Raw genomic sequence first — 21687 nt, 5'->3', positions numbered from 1 at the left:
CTCCCATTGCCCGGTCCCTGCTCCTGCCAACATAGCAGTTCGAAAGCATGTCAAAGTGCAAGTAGATAAATAGGTACCACTCCTGTGGGAAGGTAAACTGCGTTTCCGTGTGCTGCTCTGGTTCACCAGAAGCGGCTTAGTCATGCTGGCCACATGACCTGGAAGCTGTACGCTGGCTCCCTCGGCCAATAAAGCGAGATGAGCACCGCAACCCCAGAGTTGTCCGTGACTGGACCTAATGGTCAGAGGTCCCTTTACCTTTACCTAATCATTCATATCTGGGGCATTTATCCAGCAATCTTTTATGTTGTAGCATGTAAAATGTGCACACACACCTTTAAAACTTCCTTGTGCAGCAGAAGAGACAGCAGCCTTTCTCTCACCTGTTTTTCATTTTCTGGACTTGTCATCCACCATCTTCTGCAGCAAAGAGGTTTTGCTGGCAGGTGGCAGAGGGAAGCAAATGACAGGCTCGGGAAAGACGCAAGATGCAAAAAGAAGGGGCTGCCTCTTTTCTCAAATTTGAGAAAACTGGCGAATCTGAAAAGCCACGTGCAGACAAATCTATCTGCACTCTATCTGAACCCACTTACCAGGGTGTAAGCCTCACTTAACTCAGGGGGGCTTACGTCCGATTACACCTGTATTGGACCACCTGTATAGTCATGCTACTTTTGATGGGACATTTCTGCCTGCATTTTGCATATGTAAATTAAAGCATATCGTAGGAATGAAGGAACCAATTGCAACCCACCTACATATCTTTGAAAAGTCCCAATGCACACCCCTCCCTCTGACTTACTTTTGGGCAATATATGTGGGATCGAAGAATTCTGACGTAATTCGATTTGCATACAGGGAGCAACCAGCCATTGCACACAGCCCTAAAAAAAGCAGCAGATGGGGAACCAGATGTTTAGTTAGTACCAGATGTTTAGTAACTGGATGACGATGATGAAATTAAGAACAGCTTTACATCCACTTGGTGTAAAACACAGAGCATTTATAATTTCATATTTACCGCACAGTATGAAAATAAAGCCAGCTAAACAGGCAATTTTAGCTTTCGTCTGGTCTGAGCCTCCAATTTTCGTACATTTCATCCCAACCAGTGCAAAGACGGAGCCAAAGAACCCAAGACAGACAGCGGCAATCATGAGTCCTCGACAGGCCTGGATGTAACCTGAAAAATACAATGGTAAAATTTGGTATTAGGCAGCAGTTTCAACTTCCATAATTCCAGTGCAAGTGAAACACTCCTGATCTTCCTAACCCCAGAGATTTGGAGTGTGCCATGAGTTCATATGCTCCATCCCTCCGTATGGTTAATTACTGAGCCATTTGCAGTTCGACAGATCACTCTCCTTCCCAGGCTGAGAGGGAAAATGGTGGAAACAGGTTATTAATTGTGACAGTGTGGTTTTTGCAGCTGCTGGTAAAGTTGCAAAATAAAGAAGCATGAGACGGAGCAATGGAGAATTTCTGAAACAAGAGGAAGAAGAGTTTGGATCTGATATCCGGCTTTATCACTACCCTAAGGAGTCTTAAAGCGGCTAACAATCTCCTTTCCCTTCCTCCCCACAACAAACACTCTGTGAGGTGAGTGAGGCTGAGAGACTTCAGAGAAGTGTGACTGGCCCAAGGTCACCCAGCAGCTGCATGTGGAGGAGCGGGGAATGGAACCCGGTTCAACAGATTACGAGACTACCGCTCTGAACCACTACACCACACTGGTGTAGTGAAACAACAATGAGATATCAGCTCTGCCCAAGGCATGACGGAGAACAGGAACAACCGGGAAAAGATAAGACACAACATTTTACAGGACAGGAAGAAACACCACGAACAGAATAATTGCCACAAACAGGAAGAATAAGGATATAGTTTGATTGCCTCACCTGTAGTTTTATAAATCATTTAATTTGTCAGTACGAATGGAAGTTGTTAATACTGCAGCTGTTGTGTAAGAGATTGTTATCTTGACTGGAGTGTAATTGAAACTAAGATTTTGGAACGCAGAAATAAAATCATCAAACCATCAATTCTAGCACGCAGGGGGCCACCGACGGTAAATTATATAATTTGGTATCTTAATGATTGGTATTAGTAATTGTATTATAATTTGGCATTGTTATAATGTGGCTATTATTGGACTGTAATTGAAAACTAATAAAAATTCTTATCATATATGTTCCATCCCTTCTAATTCCTCACATGCAAATCCCTTCCCTTTCCCTTGTCAGCCTTAACCATGGTTTTCTTTTACAGCTGCACTATATTAACTATGGTCAGCACCACAATAAGGTTGCCATATGTCTTCTTTTTCCAGGACATGTCCTCTTTTTCAGGATTAAAATTTCTGTCTGCACAGATTTTTAAAATTTGGCAAAATGTCTGGGTTTTTTGGTTTTTTGTTTACACTAATCCAAGACATTTTTTAAATAAAAACAATTTTTAAAGCCCCACGTGTCGTGCTCCCACCCCTCGCTACTAGCAATATATCACAGTTTCTATAGCCTACGTATAGTAGGAGTATTTAAAAGTAGAAGTGAGCCAATGTGTCCTCTTTTTTGCTCTTCCAAATGTGGCAGCCCTAGAAGCAAACCGCACAGGAGGACATGGCACAGACAGGGCAGGAGGGAATAAGCATTTGACCCCTCAACGTGTTCCCAGTCTCCTAACTATTGTCAGGAGAGCAGGGACATTGTGTCTGTGACAGGTCATTGTCCAGCTTACTACCCAAAATTATAATTGTACTTGCATTAATCGGGCTCCTTACGATGCACGCTGCTTTGAGATCAATGTGAATAAGTGGTCTGCAGATCTTTCTAAAGAAGTAATCCATTGGCCATGGACTGGTTGGACACAGAGGAATGGCGAGAGGAACCAGTGTGGAAACCATCGAGGGGAAAAGGCTCAGAGCCCAGACAGTGGAGGTGGGACAACGAGGAGTGGTCAGAAGGAAAAGAGGAAGAAGACTGGGTAGAGGAGATGTTGAAAGGTAACAGGGCTTAGAGGGCTGGGAGAGTCTGTGGCAAAGAACAGTCAAGAATCAGAGGCAGGAGAGTGGAGTGAGGGAGCCTAAGAGGCAGAAATGAGTCAGGCTGGTGAAAAGTCACAAGAATCTCTGGATAGCTCAGTTGCTTAGAGCAAGGTGCTGATAATGCCAGGGTTGCAGGTACGATCCCTGTATGGGACAGCTGCGTATTCCTGTTGCATTGCAGGGGGTTGGCTGGACTAGACAATCCTCAGGGTCCCTTCCAACGCTACAATTCTGTGATTCTATGATTCCCTACTATTGCAACAAGCTCCCCTCCTGCCTGGTCTCCCAAAACCGGAAGAGGAATGAAAAGGGAGGAGAGGAGAGGTTGGCTACACACAGGTACAGTCTCTGATTGCTTGGGAAAAGCCCTGAGGAGGCATGGACTTTCAGTCCCGGCAACTGATTTGCTCCAGTCTCAAACAGTATGATCATCAGGGACTGGGGAGAGGAGGAATGGTGGAGACCGCCTCCCCAGCTTGACCCTTCCAGGGAGGAAGAAGAGGAAGAGAGTTTAGATTTACAACACGGGTTTGAGGGAGGTCACAGCTCAGAGGCAGATGAGGGGGAAAGTTGGGAAATAATGGGAGAGGAGGAGGAGGAAGAGGAAGAGGAAGCACCAGGAGGGCGACAGCTGATGGACACAGTGTCTTTAGAAAGCATTCCAGACCCTGCCCCTCTCCCAGAACCCGGCGAGCCTTGAAAGTAGGGGAGCAAAGAGCTCAAAGACAGAAGGCACCTATCAGCACCCATAGGAGAGACAATGAGATTGGCGAATGATTAAGTGGGGGAGATGGGGGGGGTGCAGATTCACTTGGGGAAAACGCCATTATCCAAGAGGCTGGGTACTATAGTCTCTCTCTGTAAATATTGAATAAAAAGCAGACAGTAAGAGACATTTCCTTGTCTTTGTACGTTCCTGGGCAACCATCCGGAAGTCGCTGGCAGCAGCCTGACGATGTGCTGCTGCTCACACCTCAAGCCAGAAGTAGTAGGTCTGTGGCAACTACTAGTTTCAACAATTCCCACATTTGCTTAGCAGCATGTTGCATGGCTGGATGCCTGCATAAAACCATTTCCCCTCGACTGTTGCCATAAAATTTAAAGCAGTGCAAGAACATAATTTTGCGTAGATACTCTTAAATAGCCAAGAGTCTCTTGAGGCACTTTCTTCCCTTTTCCCTCTGTTTGCTAGCTCTGCCTGTCTTCAGCAGACGTCATAATTGCCGACATCCGCAGAAATGACGCGGAGAAACCTTGTTATAACAAAGGGATCATCCACTGTTATGGCGTCCAATCAGCAATTTTCCTTGTATTTTTCAACAAGGAACTTTAACCCTGCACATCATGATGGTAGGGAGAATTGGGGTAGAGGGAATTGCTTCTATAGTACAAGGTCCAGGGGGAACTTTTGCTAAATTTAAAAGCTACTGTGACATTGCCTATGACAAGGGCTTTCAAAATATGCCTTCTTAGTGTGGCATGGGTGGGTAGTCATAAAGACTTTTATTAGAAGGAAAAGGAAGACTTTCTTAACTGGTCATAAGATAATCTCTGTAGAGGAGAGAAAGATGATTTGGTTTTGGAGCAGGAAGCACATGAAACGAGAATGAATTATGATTTCCTTTAAATGTTGGGATTTTTGGCCAGACACCCAAAACGTTTGCTAGGGAACCTTTCCCCAAAGTTTCTAGAACAGGAAAAGCTTCACCTGTTTAATATTTGTACCCTGGATTCAGCCAAAGGCACAGGAGCAGGCTCAATTTAACACAAAAAAATGTAGAGAGAATTAAAGGAGATGGACCACAGATTCCCAATTATATTACCCTTGTGGAAAATGGACATTTGAGCAAATCCTCCATCGCGCTTTAAACATAACGCTATGTGTAATCAATCCGAGCTTGAAATTGCCTTTAAGCAGACCTCTGACCTTCCATAGGCATGACTTCAAATTCCAATGCAGGCACGCAGCGCAGCTTGGCAGCAGCATACCGTGACAAATCTCTCTCCCTATTTTTGCTGCCTATATGAAACTGCAAAAAAAGAAAGAAGGGCATTAAACCTGGAGGACCACCAAGTGCTCCTCCTGAGCTGAATTCAGATTCAGCGTGGTGAAAGCTTCACATGGGTGTGCAGACTTGGTTTAATGTTACTAAAAGTGGGTTTTTATTCCAAAGCTCTTCCCTTTGTGCCCTTGCCCAGTTCTCTTCTTCTGTAGATACTTTGTGGGTTACATTCTTCAGCTACACCTGTAGATTCAAACTAGCCAAGGAAGCCATTATTTCCCGACAGGTCCAATTTATTGGCACCGTTAGTAGCTAATTAACACATTAAGGGTGATGAAGCATGAAGGTATTTACCCAGAGGTCCTCTCCCATCTAATTTATGGCTAAATCTCCTAGGCAAAGCAGTAAACATTCACCTCAACCCAAATAATTAGCGTCTGCTAAAAACAACATGGCTGCCATTTGCTGGTCAAAGGCCAGCGCATGTTTTGTTAGGGAGACGGGTAGCAGGGGGTAGAGAAAGCAAATGTGTGATCAGCTCATTGAACCAACACAAATTCACAGAGTGGCAGGATAATAATGAGGGAAATGGTCATCCAGTCCCAACTCCCCAAGGCAGGATCAGGCAAATGCAATTGTTCCTAAAGGGATTAGTTTCCGGGCATGTCAAAAGGAAAGTGGAAAGTAGGAAGCATATAAGAACATCGTGGCAGAGGTACGCTCCAAGGCAGTTTCAATATATTTACAGTAGGTAATTAAATGAGAAAGTGAAACGAATGTGGATATGCAGAAGATATTAAAACATAAATAAATTTAAGGAACCGCAGAAAGAGAGGGAAGGATGTCAAATTGATTGCAAAACTAATGAAATGTATAAACTTGAAAATTATAAATAAAAACTAAAAAAACATAAGATTTAGATAAATCACAGAAACTTCCTTAAGATGCCTGCTGAAATAGAAATGTCTTTGTAAAGCATCTGAAGTTCAGTTGGGGCAGGGGGGCTGTCCCATCCCAGACAGTGAGGTGGAGTCCACAGAGCTGGGCATAGGAGCAATAATAATAAAAATAATTTATTATTTGTACCCTGCCCATCTGGCTGGGTTTCCCCAGCCACTCTGGGCGGCTTCCAACAAAGATTAAAAATACATTAAAATGTCACACATTAAAAACTTCCCTGAACAGCGCTGCCTTCAGATGTCTTCTAAATGCCAGGTAGTTGTTTATCTTTTTGACATCTGATGGGAGGGCATTCCACAGGGCAGGTGCCACTACTGAGAAGGCCCTCTGCCTGGTTCCGTGTAACTTCACTTCTCGCAGTGAGGGAACTGCCAGAAGACCCTCGGAGCTGGACCTTAGTGTCCGGGCAGAACGATGGGGGTGGAGACGCTCGTTCAGGTATCCTGGGCCACGGCAATGGGGAACTCACTGAAGATCCCAGTGATTAGGCAGGGCTATAAAGGATCAGGCAAGACTCAAAGCATCCTGGACCCAAGCAGTTAAGGGACTGGCAAATTAAGAGATGATTCCCGAACTTAGCCTGGAAACATATTGACAGCTGGTGAGATACCATCCAGTGGGTATACTGAGAGCTTTTAAGCATCTGTGCTATGTGCTAGGGGGGGTCTCACCCCACCAAATGTCTAGCCACTGCAATGGTTTATGCTTCCTTGCTCAAGAGCCCTGCAGGGAGTGGAAAAGTCGGGAGCACCTAAATATTGCTTTCATTGAGGAAGGAAGCATAAGCCACACACATAACATTATCAATTGGTTCTTCGTTGGCATCCGTCTATCTCGGGAGACAACGGAAGACTGTGCCTTCAGAGGTGAAGTCAAACTATTGGAGAGTTATCAACGGGCTCCTAGCATTTGAAGAAAAGTGACACAACAGTCACTTCATGTGGGCATGATGCTAAGCCATAGTTTGTCTGCTTCCCAACCTCCCCTAAACCCCCTGGCTTGGCTGAGGACAATAGACTGGAAGTTTCTGGTTCCTTTTAAAACTAATTGTAGTTTGTTATTTTGTCTGAAGCAGGAACTACAGTAAGCTTTAGCAATGGTTTATCCAAACAAGCCCGGATCATAAACCATGGTTTTTAATTTCACTCATTCAAACAAACCACAATTGAGGCTATCCACAGCTTGTCCCTTGTTCAGATATAACGACAAAGCAGAATAAACTGATCAGCTCCTTGTCACAGCAGAGGGGAGGCTAGATAGAAAGCATACCAGGACTCTTGCACCATCAATACTTGTGTAAAAGAGGGAATTTCAGCAAATGTAGCAGGTGAGAGGAGAGAATACAGGTCCAAGGGAAATTCGTGTAACCCTAAACCATAGTTAAGTGTTACATCAGAACCAACCATTGCACATTACTTAATATTAGGGTTGCCATATTTCAAAGAGTAAAATTCCTGACACCCACAGGAAAGTTGTTGAGCTTTTTTGGGCGATTTTAAGCTTTTGCCATACATCTGGGTTGACATTTTGTCAATTTGGCAAAATTACCCCCGATGCCATTTTTTACACCCGAAAACCAGGACATGTCAAGAGTTTTCCTGACGTATGGCAAACCTACTTAATATCCTCACTCTGTCACTTTTCCTAACATTCTGAAGCAATCTTGATTCCAAATGCTGAATACAGAATCGGGAAATAAACAGGCTATTTCCATGCTTTCCCACCACAAATGGACAAAAAGCGGTGTGCAATAATGGCAGCTAAAAAAAAAGCACCACAATATAAAATAAGCAGCAAGAAAGAGCCGAAAGCTGGAGTATTGTCAGAAAACCACCCACAGTTGTACAACACAGCAACATACATATTTGCAAAAGGAAAAAATGCAGAAGAAGCTAGGGCTAGGAGCCAAGAATCAACTTTGGCGAGCCACTTGAAAATTTGTGAAATAGTTATTTTTAAAACGCTATTCACTCATTTGCTATTTGAGTACCACGTGGTTGCAATTGCTTATCACATGCAGTAGATAGTCACTCTCTGAAAATAAAAAGTTGCAGAACTTTTTAGAGATGTTTTCTTCCTATGCCCCTAAGTGAAAGGATAACAAATGGACATATGTTTTCTAGAAAGATGTCTAAAGCAGAACTGAGTTCATGGCTGCCGGCTGCCAACCTTGAGACCTTTTTTGTTTAAGAGCCAAAGGGCAAAAAAGCATTCCTTAACAGCAACCCAAAATAATAGCCAATTCTGAGCTAAGACAGCCACCAGAGCCAAAATACCACTGCAGTTCAAAAGGGCAAACAGATTAGAAAGGGAGCTGGGTAGCTTTTCTTGTCACCTTGCTCTTTCTATAAAGCGGGTCAACATGGTCTGAGGACCCCAGTATATCCACATTCAATACTGATTTTTAATTGCATATTTGTTGCGATGCCATCAAACACAATATACAGGAAGGAAAAGAAGTAATAAAAGCACAATTGAAAATCATACAGTTTCTAGCACATCACATCACAATTGCTACAACAGGGGGGGAAATTACTAAGTCATCTCCAAAGACCATCAGGAATTTCAAAATGGTCCATGGGAAAAGAAATTTAAGGAACAGCTGCTCTGAGGATGATCACTGATTGTCACATTGGACAAAACAACTCTTCTTGTATTTCCAACATACAAGCATCAATACCATTACTGATTTTGAGAAAGGAGACAAAGCCGTTGCACATCAACAAAATACTCAGAGGCACGTGTTTTTACAAAACACAGGAGCAAAACGGTGATTTCATTGCATCAGCCCACAACAGTTAAGGAGAGAAACTTATTTTCTTTCTTTTTTTAAGTGCATTATTCAAACCAACTCGGTAGGTTAAAGACCAATATGGATTCACTACTCTCTTAATTGACAGGGAATTAATGAACACATCTGAGATGGAGGCGGCTGCAAGACTAGCTTCTCAGCCCCACACCTGGTGCCCTTTTTGATGTCAGATGTGAAGAAGGAGGAATTGTGGCTGCCAAGGATCAACCAAAGGCCTTGAAGTGATCTTTTTCAAGGTAGGCTTGCTGTCAGTGCCGATCAGCTGATAGGCAGAAACAGGAAGCCTGCAATGATCAATGGCACTGTAGTTTCTCTTAGGGAACTTCATAGCACAGTTAATTCCAGTGGGCTTCCTGCAACTACCAGATAGCTGACCTCTGTGCTTCACTCTCTCGCAGTTACCATTATGGGTTTTTTATCCTGTTTTTATTGATCAGGACAGCCTGTTGACTTTTCACAGATGTCGAAAAGATCAGCAAACACATGCTTTTTAAACGACACAGCCGACGCATGCATTGCATTCATCAATCTTTGCAAAAGCAGATGTAACCAATATCTGCACTGCTAAAGACTTTTTATTATTCTGCACCTAGATATCATTCTGGAAAATAAATGGAAATGTACAAAACAACAGCACACCGCTGATCGGCATTTACAAGAAGCCCACTGGGATCATCCATGCTATGATGTTCCTGATGGGGAACTTTGTAATGCAGTTAATGCCTGCCCAAAACCCAGCTGTTCATTACCGGGAAATGATATATAATGAAACAAAAAGGATGTTTAAAATAACGTTTGTAAAAAACAACAACCCAGAAGCTTTTCTTTTGGGAATTACAGGGACAGAACTACCTAAAATGTATAGAAACTTATTCATGTATGCGACCAGTGTGTTTTTTCTAAAAAAAATGTTTAGGGGTACTCTCATTTCCTACTTATATTGAAATACTGCCCCTCAATGAGGCCAAACTTAGATTCACAAAATGTTTATGGGTATGCATACCCCAGCGTACCCCCAGAAAAAAGCACTGTATGCGACTACAGTGGCAAGAATGTTACATGCCCCAAAATGGAAAGAAGCAGAAGTCCCAGCAAAGGAAGAATGGATACAAAAACTAATGGAATATGCAGAAATGACGAAACTTACCGGAAGAATAAGAAATCAAGATAACAAACTTTTTTTATAAAAGAATGGAAATGGTTTACTGAATATTTACAGATAAATTGTAAACAGATTGGCAGGATTATTGTAATAACCTTCAGTTTCATAAGAGTATATATTTAAAGAAGATGAATAAATGAGCAAATTAAATTAATTTGGATATGTGGAATATATTACAAATAAATTTAAGGAACCACAGAAAGCAGGGGAAGGAAGTCAAGTTTAGAAATGTCAAAAAGATTGTAAAATTCGTGAAATGTGTAAAATTCGTGAAATGTATAAACTTGAAAAGTTTTAATAATTTAAAAAAAAAAGAAAATAGAAAGAAAGAAAAAAGAAAAACTCAGCTCTTCGGCACTTGGAGCAACCACCTGCAAACCACACTTATGGCAGATGTTGCTGTTTGTACCGTATTTTTTGCTCTATAAGACGCACCAGACCACAAGACGCACCAAGCTTTTGGAAGAGAAAAACAAGAAAAAAAATATTCTGAATCTCAGAAGCCAGAACAGCAAGAGGGATCGCTGCGCAGTGAAAGCAGCAATCCCTCTTGCTGTTCTGGCTTCTGGGATAGCTGCGCAGCCTGCATTCTCTCCATAAGACGCACACACATTTCCCCTTACTTTTTAGGAGGGAAAAAGTGAGTCTTATAGAGCAAAAAATACGGTATATCTCTTTGGACCACTAGCTTGAGTTGAAGATGGCAGTGCAAAGGACCTTCGCCTCTAGGCATGCTTCAGCCATACAAACAAAGGATTGGGGGGGGGGGTTGTCATCTAGAGCAAAATACAGATTAGAAGGCTCAGTTTGGTCAGTATCGATTACAGTATATACTTCCAGAGTTAACGCTAAATAGAGAGCCAGTGTGGTGTAGTGGTTAAGAGCGGTAGACTCGTAATATGGGGAATCGGGTTTGTGTCTCCGCTCCTCCACATGCAGCTGCTGGGTGACCTTGGGCTAGTCACACTTCTCTGAAGTCTCTCAGCCCCACTCACCACACAGAGTGTTTATTGTGGGCGGGGGGGGGAGGGAAAGGAGATTGTTAGCCGCTTTGAGACTCCTTCGGGTAGTGATAAAGTGGGATATCAAATCCAAACTCTTCTTCTCTTCTAAATACATTATGTCTGTTAATGAGCCACCATAGCTGCTAGAGGGCTGTGAAAATTTGTGTCTTGGGCTTTTTAGACTCGTCTACCCATGTACTGGGGACGTGGATGGCGCTGTGGGTTAAACCACAGAGCCTAGGGCTTGCCGATCAGAAGGTTGGAGGTTCGAATCCCCGCGATGGGGTGAGCTCCCGTTGCTCGGTCTCTGCTCCTGCCAACCTAGCAGTTCGAAAGCATGTCAAAGTGCAAGTAGATAAATAGGTACTGCTCTGGCAGGAAGATAAACGTTGTTTCCGTGTGCCGCTCTGGTTCGCCAGAAGCGGCTTAGTCATGCTGGCCATATGACCTGGAAGCTGTATGCCGGCTCCCTCAGCCAATAAAGCGAGATGAGCGCCGCAACCCCAGAGTCGGCCACGACTGGACCTAATGGTCAGGGATCCCTTTACCTTTACCCATGTACTATCTGAAACCCAAAGGGCACACTGGATGCCAAATGTGAAATGTATTGGGATTATTTTCAGCTCTCCTACTGCACTACTGGGGGCAATGAGAGACTTGCCCTGATTCCAAACTCCATTCAACTCAGTCCTGTGACTTAGCAATCCAGTGGAAGTTGCACTGGCAAAAGGGGTGGCATAAGTCAAACTCTTTTTTATTGTTTTATTTTCTTTGTTAGGTTTGGGCTGGCTCAGCCGGCAGCAGCCCTGTCCCTGGAGTTTGGAATGGAAATAGGTAAGTTACACCGGCATAATCTACCCTGGCGCAACTTACACCAGCTTCTTACAACTTGAATTGTTCTGCACAGGAGCAGAAGTCGGGGGGGGGGGGAATCGCAACCCTCTCCTCTGCTACACCTGCGCTCATGAACATTTATTCACCAAAACTCAAATGATAAACCCCACGTTTCCATGCAAGACTGGAGGGGGGAAAAACAACAACCTGCACCTGTCAAAATTCTTCTTTGCAAAACCCTTCAAAGAAGAGGATCTCTCATTCTCTTCACATCTGATCAGCCTAAACCCTAAGATGAAAGAAACTGAGCTTCTTTCAGGCGCTCCTTCCTCACCCTTAGGGCTCAAGTTTAAGGAAAGCTTCTGTTTCACAGGTACGGCTTCCCTCTGAGTGCATCCATTTACCCGGAGGACAAGGTGAAGACATCAATATTTTGCCTTTCAAGCTGAGAAAAGGAGTTGACGGAAGGGACCTCCGGGTCAATCGGTATAAAAACCTGCAATGTGGCACGACTCCTTAGCCTTAATGCATGTCCCGTGCAATAACAGAAGCTTTAAAATATGCCGACACCAGGAAGATTGAGGTCTTTGTTTGCCTCAGAAGCAATATAACTTTATGTGTTGTGACTAGAACAGCTATATGGAAAAAGAAGGACAACAATGATGCACAAGGTGTTTCTGTCTATGAGAGCTGTACAAGTGACACTGGAATAAGGTTATTATATGGATGACCACATTGTTTGCAAGCAGCAGGTCCCAGCAGGACATCTGTAATTTGGAGGGCAGGAGGAGAGAGAGTTAAGGGTCAGGGAGGAGGTGATAGAAAATGACATGCCCTAATAACACAATGACAAGCATCTATATGAGATCCCAAATCAGGAGAGAGAAGAAACAAAAGCACATTGGAGAAGATATTGCTCATCACATTTGCTCATTCATGCAATAAATAACAGGATGTGATAACATATTTACTCCCCTTGGCAGTGGCAAAGATAGCATGATATGGACCCCACCTCTCCTCTAACACTCTAACCACTAAATTATTTTGGCTCTATTCAAGCAGCAGGCTTTTTAAAGAAGAAAATGTTAGCAGCAATTGAGGCCTTAAATCAAAGATGGATATGTATACACCAGTGGATCAAAAATGGGGAACACGCTTAAAAAAAACAAAACACAGAGGGTGGCAAGCCAAGTGCTTATGGGAGCTCAAGCAGAGAAAGAAGGCAATAGTTATCTTTAGTTTGTTGGCCCCTGGTACTTACATGTGTACTGCCTTTAATGCAGGGACAGGAACCCTGTGGCCCTCCATATGTTGTTGGGCTGCAACTCCCATAAAGCCCAGCTAGCATGGCAAAGGTCAGGGATGATGGCTGTTGTTGGTATCTGTCTGTCTCAAGAGACAATGGAGTGTGCCTCCAGGGGTGAAGTCAAACCGCTGCGTTAGCAGTGTCAAAGTGACTAGGCAACGTGTCTGAAGGTCCTGGGTTGCCCAGGCAGCAAGATCCCCCTCTTGACCTCACTGATGTGGTCCAAAAGAAAGCAGAACAATACGTTTGGCACCATCTTGGCTGCAGGAGTTGCTGGAAGGAGGCACACAAAGCACCATCCAACCATCTTAGGGACTCCACTGCAGATTTGTGCGAGGTTTAAAGGTAAAGGTAAAGGGACCCCTGACCATTAGGTCCAGTCGTGGCCGACTCTGGGGTTGTGGCGCTCATCTCGCTTTATTGGCCAAGGGAGCCGGCGTACAGCTTCCGGGTCATGTGGCCAGCATGACTAAGCTGCTTCTGGCGAACCAGAGCAGTGTACGGAAACGCTGTTTACCTTCCTGCTGGAGTGGTACCTATTTATCTACTTGCACTTTAACGTGCTTTCGAACTGCTAGGTTGGCAGGAGCAGGGACCGAGCAACGGGAGCTCACCCCGTCACGGGGATTCGAACCGTCGACTTCTGATTGGCAAGTCCTAGGCTCTGTGGTTTAACCCACAGCGCCACCCGTGTCCCTGTGCAAGGTTTACTCCTTAGCATTTTCTTCTTCTGAAGATACCCTGCAAGGCAGTGGAGATTTGGGACCAGAGCTTTCCTTCTCCTAGATGGGCTACCTTCCCAGGTGGACGAGCCCCATCTGCCCCTCACTTCCCTCTCTAGCACATGCAGAAATCACCTTTTTGACAGTTGGACCCACTATCTAATGGGTCACACAGGTTCCCCATGCTTACTCTAAAGCAGGGGATGCGGCCCAATCGCTTTCTCAATCCGGCCCGCGGATGGTCCAGGAATCAGTGTGTTTTTACATTAGTAGAATGTGTCCTTTTATTTAAAATGCATCTCTGGGTTATTTGTGGGGCACAGGAATTCGTTCATTCCCCCCCCCCCCAAAAATATACAGTTTGGCCCACCACATGGTCTGAGGGACGGTGGACTGGCCGATGGCTGAAAAAGGTTGCTGACCCCTGCTCTAAAGGCTCTGTTTAGCTATCATGGTCAATCGCCATTGATATATCTGCCTTCCCCAAATACTTGTGATAGCTGTTTAAAGTCATCTCATGTAATGATCATCACCCTGTCTCACAACAGTGAATTCCATTTCGAAATGGTACTGTGTCAGGAGAACAAGATCACTGAGCAGGCAAATCAGCTCTCAGATTATGAGGGAAAGGACTGCCTTTAATGTCTGCATGCAGAAAGTCCCATGTTTACTCTCCAGGTAGGGTTTGGAGAGAACCCTATCAGAAAGGCTAAAGAGCTACTTGCCAGTCACCATAGACACTATAGACCAGTGGTCTGACTCAGCAAAATGCAGTTTCCTATGTTATTAATGCTATTTATATGGAAGGATCAGAGCTCAGTGGTAGAACACCAGCTTTGTCTGCTGAAAAATCACAAGTTCAGTCTCCGGCATGCCCAATCAAAGAATCTTAGGTTGCAAGGCTGGAAGATGCTCCCAGCCAGAATGTGCAATACTGGGCTGTCATCCAGGGCTTTATAGATCCTGCCTTATCCTTGCATGTTCTTCATATGCAAGGCTAAGTCATCACACTGGTGCACCCTACTAATACTAGCCCTGATTACAGAAACCAGCTAGGAATCCAGGAAGGTTTCATGCTTACGTCAGCATAGGAACTGTAGGGAAAAGATGGCTTCATTTGCAGATATTCTGGGCCAACCAACAGGAATTCAACCAGAACTGAGCCTAAAGAGTCTGGTATTTCAACTTTAGGATGGAAGTGTAAGTATGCATGTGCCATGATTTTATAGGCATTTTTTTTTTTTTTAAATAGAATAAAACATTAGACATCTCTGGAGTCTTTTGCTAAAGGTAAGGTGGGGGAAAAACCAAGGGGGACAATCAGATCGAGGTTGAAACCTGACAAGACAGAAGTACTATTTTGGGGAGATGGGGCAGGTGGGTGTGGAGGAGTCCCTGGTCTTGCATGGGGTAACTGTGCCCTTGAAAGACCAGGTGCGCAGCCTGGGAATCATTTTGACAGCTGTCAATGGAGGCACAGGTCAATTCTGTATCCAGGGCAGCTGTTTATCAGCTCCATCTGGTATGCAGGCTGAGACTCTACCTGCCCATGGACTGTCTCGCCAGAGTGGTGCATGCTCTAGTTATCTCTCGCTTGGACTACTACAATGCGCACTATGTGGGGCTACCTTTGAAGGTGACACAGAAACTGGAACTAATTCAGAATGTGGCAACTAGACTGGTGACTGGGAGTGGCCGCTGGGACCATATAACACTGGTCCTGAAAGACCTTCATTGGCTCCCAATACATTTCTGAAGACAATTCAAAATGTTGGAGCTGACCTTTAAAGCCCTTAACAGCCTCAGCCCAATATACCTGAAGGTTCAACCTGAGGTCCAGCGCCGAGGGCCTTCTGGTGGTTCCCTCCCTGCGAGAAGTGAGGTTACAAGAAACCAGGCAGAGGGCCTTCTCAGTAGTGGCGCCTGCCCTGTAGAATGCCCTCACATCAGATGTCAAGGAAATAAACAACTACCTGACTTTCAGAAGACATCTGAAGGCAGCCCTGTTTAGGGAAGTTTTTAATGTTTGATGCTTTATCGTGTTTTTAATATTCTGTTGGGAGCTGCTCAGAGTGGTTGGGGAGACCTATTATTATTCTTATTATTCTTATTATTCTTATTATCAAAACCAAAATCAAGCACTTTCAAGTCCCATTGATTTCAACTGCAGAGTTGAAGCCCTTGCTTCAATTTCTCTCACGGATGTCAAATGAGCAACAGAGCTGGCTTTGGGTGGACTGTGCCTTAAAACCAATAGCATCCATTATTTTTCCTTGTCTCTTTCAGCCAACCACTGCCACCCCTGACCCCCCTCAAGATAAACAAAACAGGTACCTGAATATAAAATAATAATAATAATAATTTTAATACCTAGGGATTTCTAGGAGAGCTTTCTGATTCCAACAACACTTGTGCTTCACTATTTAGGTAACCTTTCACTATTTCCCCGTGAAGCCACTACAAAAGCTTAGCAACCATTCAGTATAATAATAGCCATCCTAGCGCTGAGACAATTAACATACCAGCCAGTTTGCTACTCTTGAAGCGTTTATAATGGAAAGAGGAAAAACAACACAGCCAAAAAAAACCCCTTACATCAGGACACAGCAGCATGTTTTTCTTTTGGTATTGCAACCAAGTGTTTAAACAGCTAAATTTTTTACCTTTCAACTAATACCAGCACTCTGTGTGTGTGTGTGTGTGTGTGTGTGTGTGTGTGTGTTTGGGAGAGGGCACTGTTAAGTATTCTATACGATTTATGTTGTATTTGTGATGCTCCATCAGGTTATTTTTATCTTTTGTTTGTAAGCCACTTTGGGATTTATTTTAATAAAAAGCGGCATAGAAATAGAATCAATCAATTAATCAATCAATCTCTCAGATAGGACACTCTCCATGGACTCCATGGATTATAGACCCACCCTACCCAGAGTTTTTTTTTTGGGGGGGGGTTTCCCTCAGACAGGGCATTGGATAGGGCCCTTTTCACTTCTCCGGGGTGGAACTTTACCTGCCCCCCCTTGCAGTGTTGGCAACTTCTTAAGCTCCTCCTACTCACAGGCTGAGCAGTTGGGGAAGGACCAACTGATGCCTCCCCTTGGCCAACCTTCTCCATGATGCCACTGCTACCTCTCATCCCTCACCTGTCCATCGGCTATTTCACCAGCCCGCTTGCTGTTCCTCCTGCTCCTTGGGGAGGGCAGGCAAGCAAGCAGTTTGGGTGGCAAGGAGCAGCGGCAAAACCAAGCAGAACTGGCTGGCAGGCCACAGACAAGTATGTGGTGCTATCAGGGATGAGTTAATAGCTACATGGCTTGTCAGATTACACTTCATTCCGTCCACTGCACAACTAGCAAAGCAGCTTAAAAATGGTTTAGAAAGAGGAGCAGGAATATGGAAGTTCCGGGTCGCATGATTCTTTCCCGCTATCAACTCCAGGCACACCTTTAGAGCAGCAGCATAGCCGAGCAGGTGCAACATTGAGAAGACCCAGAACTGAGAAGATCTATTTGGGGGCGCCAAATTTTGACCTCACATTATGAAAGATTACTAAAGTCCATCCCTGACAGAGTGTCCAGATAGGTCTGAGAAATGCAGGGCTCAAATCTACCTAGCCCTTGTTCCAGAAGAGTAAGTGCTTGCAGGACACCATTCAAAGCACTTATAGGGGCAAGTGGTGTCTTCCCAAAGTGGTCCAACATAGAGAGCAGATGGAGGATGGGGAGATGAGGTGCTCGAATGCTTGCTGGGCATATCTTTGGCACCTGGAGGCAGGTGATGAACAGGGAGCTATTACATGCCCTGGTATAAATAAGTCACTCTTCGACAAATCGGGGTGGGGGTTTTTTTTGGGGGGGGGGAAGTTGCAGAGGAAGAGAAAGGCACCTGCGAAGGAGGTCTGTTTCAGCTGTTGATATCCAACCCCTTGCTGATTCCTCCCAGCCTACCTGCATATTCAGTAAAGAGGAAGAGGTAAGCACAAAGCTACCTGGCAAGGATCATATCCGGGACTGTCTTAGAGGTACTGGCACATATTAGCTTCTGAGGAACTAGTTTATATGCTTGTCTAGTGCATAAGCTGAGAAAGCAATATTTCCAAAAAGCACTACATTCCGGATGTTGCTCGGGAAAGTGGGGATTTCTATTTGTTCTCCCCTTCATCAGGATAAGAACCAGGGGATCCTTGAAATCTGTTATGAGTGAGTTCCCAAGGTGTCTGCCTTCTGAGCCAAGGGAAGACTTAAAGGGAAGAAGCTTGAATATTGTCAAAAGCTCTCCAAGACCAAAAAGCAGTGAAAACATTTGGCGGCTGCAGACAGTTTGGTCTTCCTATAGAGCATTCAGCAAACCTTTCAGCATTTAAAATAAAACACACAGCAATTATCCTGGGTAGCAAGTAAAGTTCAAAAACAAAGTATTAGCAAAAAAAAGAGATGGGGGAAATGGTTCACAACTGTTGAGATGTTTCCATCTGTACTTGGGGGAAATATGTTCACACCTGTACATCAAACCCCCTTTTCTTATTATCATCAGCTGAAATACAGACTTTATATAATTTTAAGATGGAGACAAAAACACACAAAAATAAGGAATAGTGGGAGGGAAATGGTATAGTTTCAGAATTCATTTAAAAAAAAATTATGTGAAAATATTTATATTCCCATTCCCACGGATCTTAGAAAATGGATCAGAAGGCAAGCTGGTCTCCAGCCTCCTCGTACATTTCTTTGCAGCTGGACCTTTCTCGAGGCGTGTTTACTCGGAAGTAAGTCTCGCTGGATCCAACGGGGCTTACTCCCATGTAAGGGGCGCAGAGACGGTCCAGGGGCGCGCAAAGAGCCTCCACGGTGGCCATCGGGAAGCGCAAGGAGCTGTCCCTACCAAAAAAAAACCCCTCTCCTTCTCCTTCTCCTTCTCCTCCCTCTCGCCCTCCCCACCATCCCGGATCTCCGAGGAGACCCATCTGCTTCCAAGGAAGGCGGCGGATAGAGAAGAAGAGGGACTTGCGCACCGTCCAGCGCCAGCATGGAAGGGAAATCCTTGCAGTTGGAGACGCCGGTGGAGTCGGTCACGCACGTCTTCCACAGGTTGGCCCAGAAGGTGGCCGTGGTGATGACAGTGCCGTCGATGGTGGACACTTTCCAGTAGTCCGTGGGCAGCGTGGACGACACCAGCACCCAGCCCGAGATGACCAGCAGGAAAGCGAGGATCTCGGCCGACGAGTTGGCCATGGCGGGGAAGGAGGAGAAGATGGGGCGCTGCGCTCTCGGAGCGGGAGGCGAGAGCGCACGGCCCTTCCTCGCAGCCTCGACGGAGCGCACGGAGCGACTGAGCGCCCCGGCCGAGCTCCCCCCCGCCCCCAGGCGGCAGCATCCTCCCGGCGGCGAGGGAGGAGCCGGCCCCTCCACGCCCCACCCCGGGCGGCGAGCCCTCGCGGCCGGCCTGGCCAGGGCAACGGGGCCCCGGGAGGAAGGCTGAGGCGGGAGGGGGGCGACGCCTCGCCTTAGTGCCGCCGCCCCAGGACCCTCCTCCTGCTGCCCTCGCTGGGAAGAGGTCTGTAATTCCAGGTAGGGTTGGCCGTCTGTCTATTAGGATGATGGTTATTACACACCCTCCAACTTTTCTCTGATGAAAATAGGGACGTCTTGTTCCATAATAATTTTACTCTTTATACCTCGCCCATCTGACTGGGTTGCTCCAGCCCCGTCTAGGGTCCGATAACTCCAGACCCTCTAGCCTTTCTCTGATGAAAATAGGGCATCTTATTCCATCATAATAATTTTGCTATTTATACCTCACTGTATGGAAGTGAGAGCTGGACCATAAAGAAGGCTGATTGCCGAAGAATTGATGCTTTTGAATTATGGTGCTGGAGGAGACTCTTGAGAGTCCCATGGACTGCAAGAAGATCAAACCTATCCATTCCTAAGAAAATCAGCCCTGAGTGCTCACTGGAAGGACAGATCCTGAAGCTGAGGCTCCAATACTTTGGCCACCTCATGAGAAGAGAAGACTCCCTGGAAAAGACCCTGATGTTGGGAAAGATGGAGGGCACAAGGAGAAGGGGACGACAGAGGATGAGATGGTTGGACAGTGTTCTCGAAGCTACCAACATGAGTTTGACCAAACTGCAGGAGGCAGTGGAAGACAGGAGCGCCTGGCGTGCTCTGGTCCATGGGGTCACAAAGAGTCAGACATGACTAAACAACTAAACAACAACAACATCTGACTGGGTTGCTCCAGCCCCTCTGGGTGCTGTCCAACATGTATAAAGCATAATAAACCATTAAACATTAAAAAAAAAACACCTTCCCTATACAGGGGTGCCTTCAGTTGTCTTCTACAGGTTGTGTAGTTACTTATCTCTTTGGCTTGGGGGGTCGGATAACTCCAAACTCTCCAACATTTCTCCAATGAAAATAGGGACGTCCTAAAGACAAGTGGAACATTCTGGGATCAAATTAGAAACTGGGATGGATTCTGTAAATCCAGGACTGATCCCTGACACCAGGATCTATCATTATTATTATAATCACCATTAATAATAATAATTCAAATTATAGGCCACCCTTTATCCAAAGATCCTAGGGCGTTGTAAAACATTAGGAACGTAATTACGCAGCATAATAATAGACACATAATACACACACATTTAAGAGGCCATAGATTATTTAATGACCAAAGGCCTGGGTAAAAAGGAATATTTTCACCTGGTGCCTAGAGATATGTAATGATGGCACCAGGTGAGCCCGTAAAAGGAAGCAAACAATATTACCCTCCATCTAAAAAACCCCACCACCAGCCTGCCTGACACCATTCTGAGCTGGCCTAAGCCCAGCAGAGGGAAAGCAAACCTTTGAAATAGTGTTTGAAGAACATTGCCCATTTTTGCTGACTTGAATTACACCAGGCTGTCAGGTCATGTGACCAAGCTGAACGGGTTTAGGATCCAGGGTGTAGCTTAAGATCTATTGGGTTGGCATCTGGGAAGATACATCAGTAGATCTCTGGATAAGCCAAGGATGAGGGAGCTGAGCCCAGAGGATCCTGCTCTGTAGGATTGCTCCTTTAGTGACAAAGCATCAAAAATGAAACTCCAAACCGTCTCCAGATGTTTCCACTTCATGGCCACAGATATGGAAATTGGGCCCTAAGAGTCCCAGAGAACTTGTGACACTAAATTCATCTAAAAAGAGTAACTTGTTCCACTGTGAAACTACTTGAATGGTGTTCTCAACCATACTGAGTTGTGCATTGGGCTGTGGAGCCAAGGGTTCTGCAGAAAATGTTTTGTTTGTGAAGGCTGTCGGACAATTTGATCACTGCAGCCCTTTTTTTCCCTTCCCAAAATAAAACCACACGCACCCATTTCTAGTTTCATAAATTAAATACGGATGACAGCCTTATTTGTTCCTCTGCCAGTATAAACAGATTAGGGTCGTCATGCCTGTTGTTCCAGATTGGTTTTTCTTTTTCATTTACACCCGCTTTCTGTTGGGCCACTTCAAACCCTTCCCTGCCCCTTGAAAGACATGGTTTCAGTGGGTGCCTGGGTGCAGCCGGCCAAGGAAAAGACAGCTTGTGAATCTGGGCTCTGTATAAACTCTATGCATATGGCTGAGTTTGTCCGCAGGCCTGAATTGTTAGAGAACTTTTCCTGAATTCTTGCCAAGATGTTAAAGACAGGTGAAGCTTTGTCCCTGGGCACGGTGGAGGGGACACAGGCAAGCGCATGGGTGATGAATTTGGACCATGGGATAGATTGTGCATCCTCTCAAACTACCCTCCTCTCTCAAATCTCCCTCCCCTGCTGGTGAATATGGATACAGTGGTACCTCGGG

At 45.1% G+C, this 21687-nt stretch overlaps 1 protein-coding gene across 2 annotated transcripts in view; it reads right to left on the bottom strand.

Annotated features, from left to right (window-relative positions):
• Positions 1 to 21687, bottom strand: part of CLDN10 (claudin 10) — a 64397-nt gene that overhangs the window by 8595 nt on the left and 34115 nt on the right. The window contains exons 1-3 of one of the 2 annotated variants that reach the window (XM_081003303.1): positions 18858 to 19181; positions 1022 to 1183; positions 803 to 884 (exon numbers count right to left, since the gene is read on the bottom strand). In XM_081003303.1, the coding sequence (XP_080859429.1) occupies positions 803 to 884; positions 1022 to 1183; positions 18858 to 19077 (464 nt within the window). In that variant the 5' untranslated portion in view covers positions 19078 to 19181. Of the gene's footprint in view, positions 1 to 802; positions 885 to 1021; positions 1184 to 18857; positions 19182 to 21687 lie in introns of those variants that run through there. The other variant, XM_081003304.1, reaches the window with a different exon arrangement.

This window comes from Podarcis pityusensis, assembly GCF_964106645.2.
Source record: "Podarcis pityusensis genome assembly, chromosome: 4".
In the NCBI taxonomy this organism is placed as follows: Eukaryota; Metazoa; Chordata; class Lepidosauria; order Squamata; family Lacertidae; genus Podarcis; species Podarcis pityusensis.
Note: the sequence above shows the minus strand (reverse complement) of the source record. Positions and strands in the feature narration are given on the sequence as shown.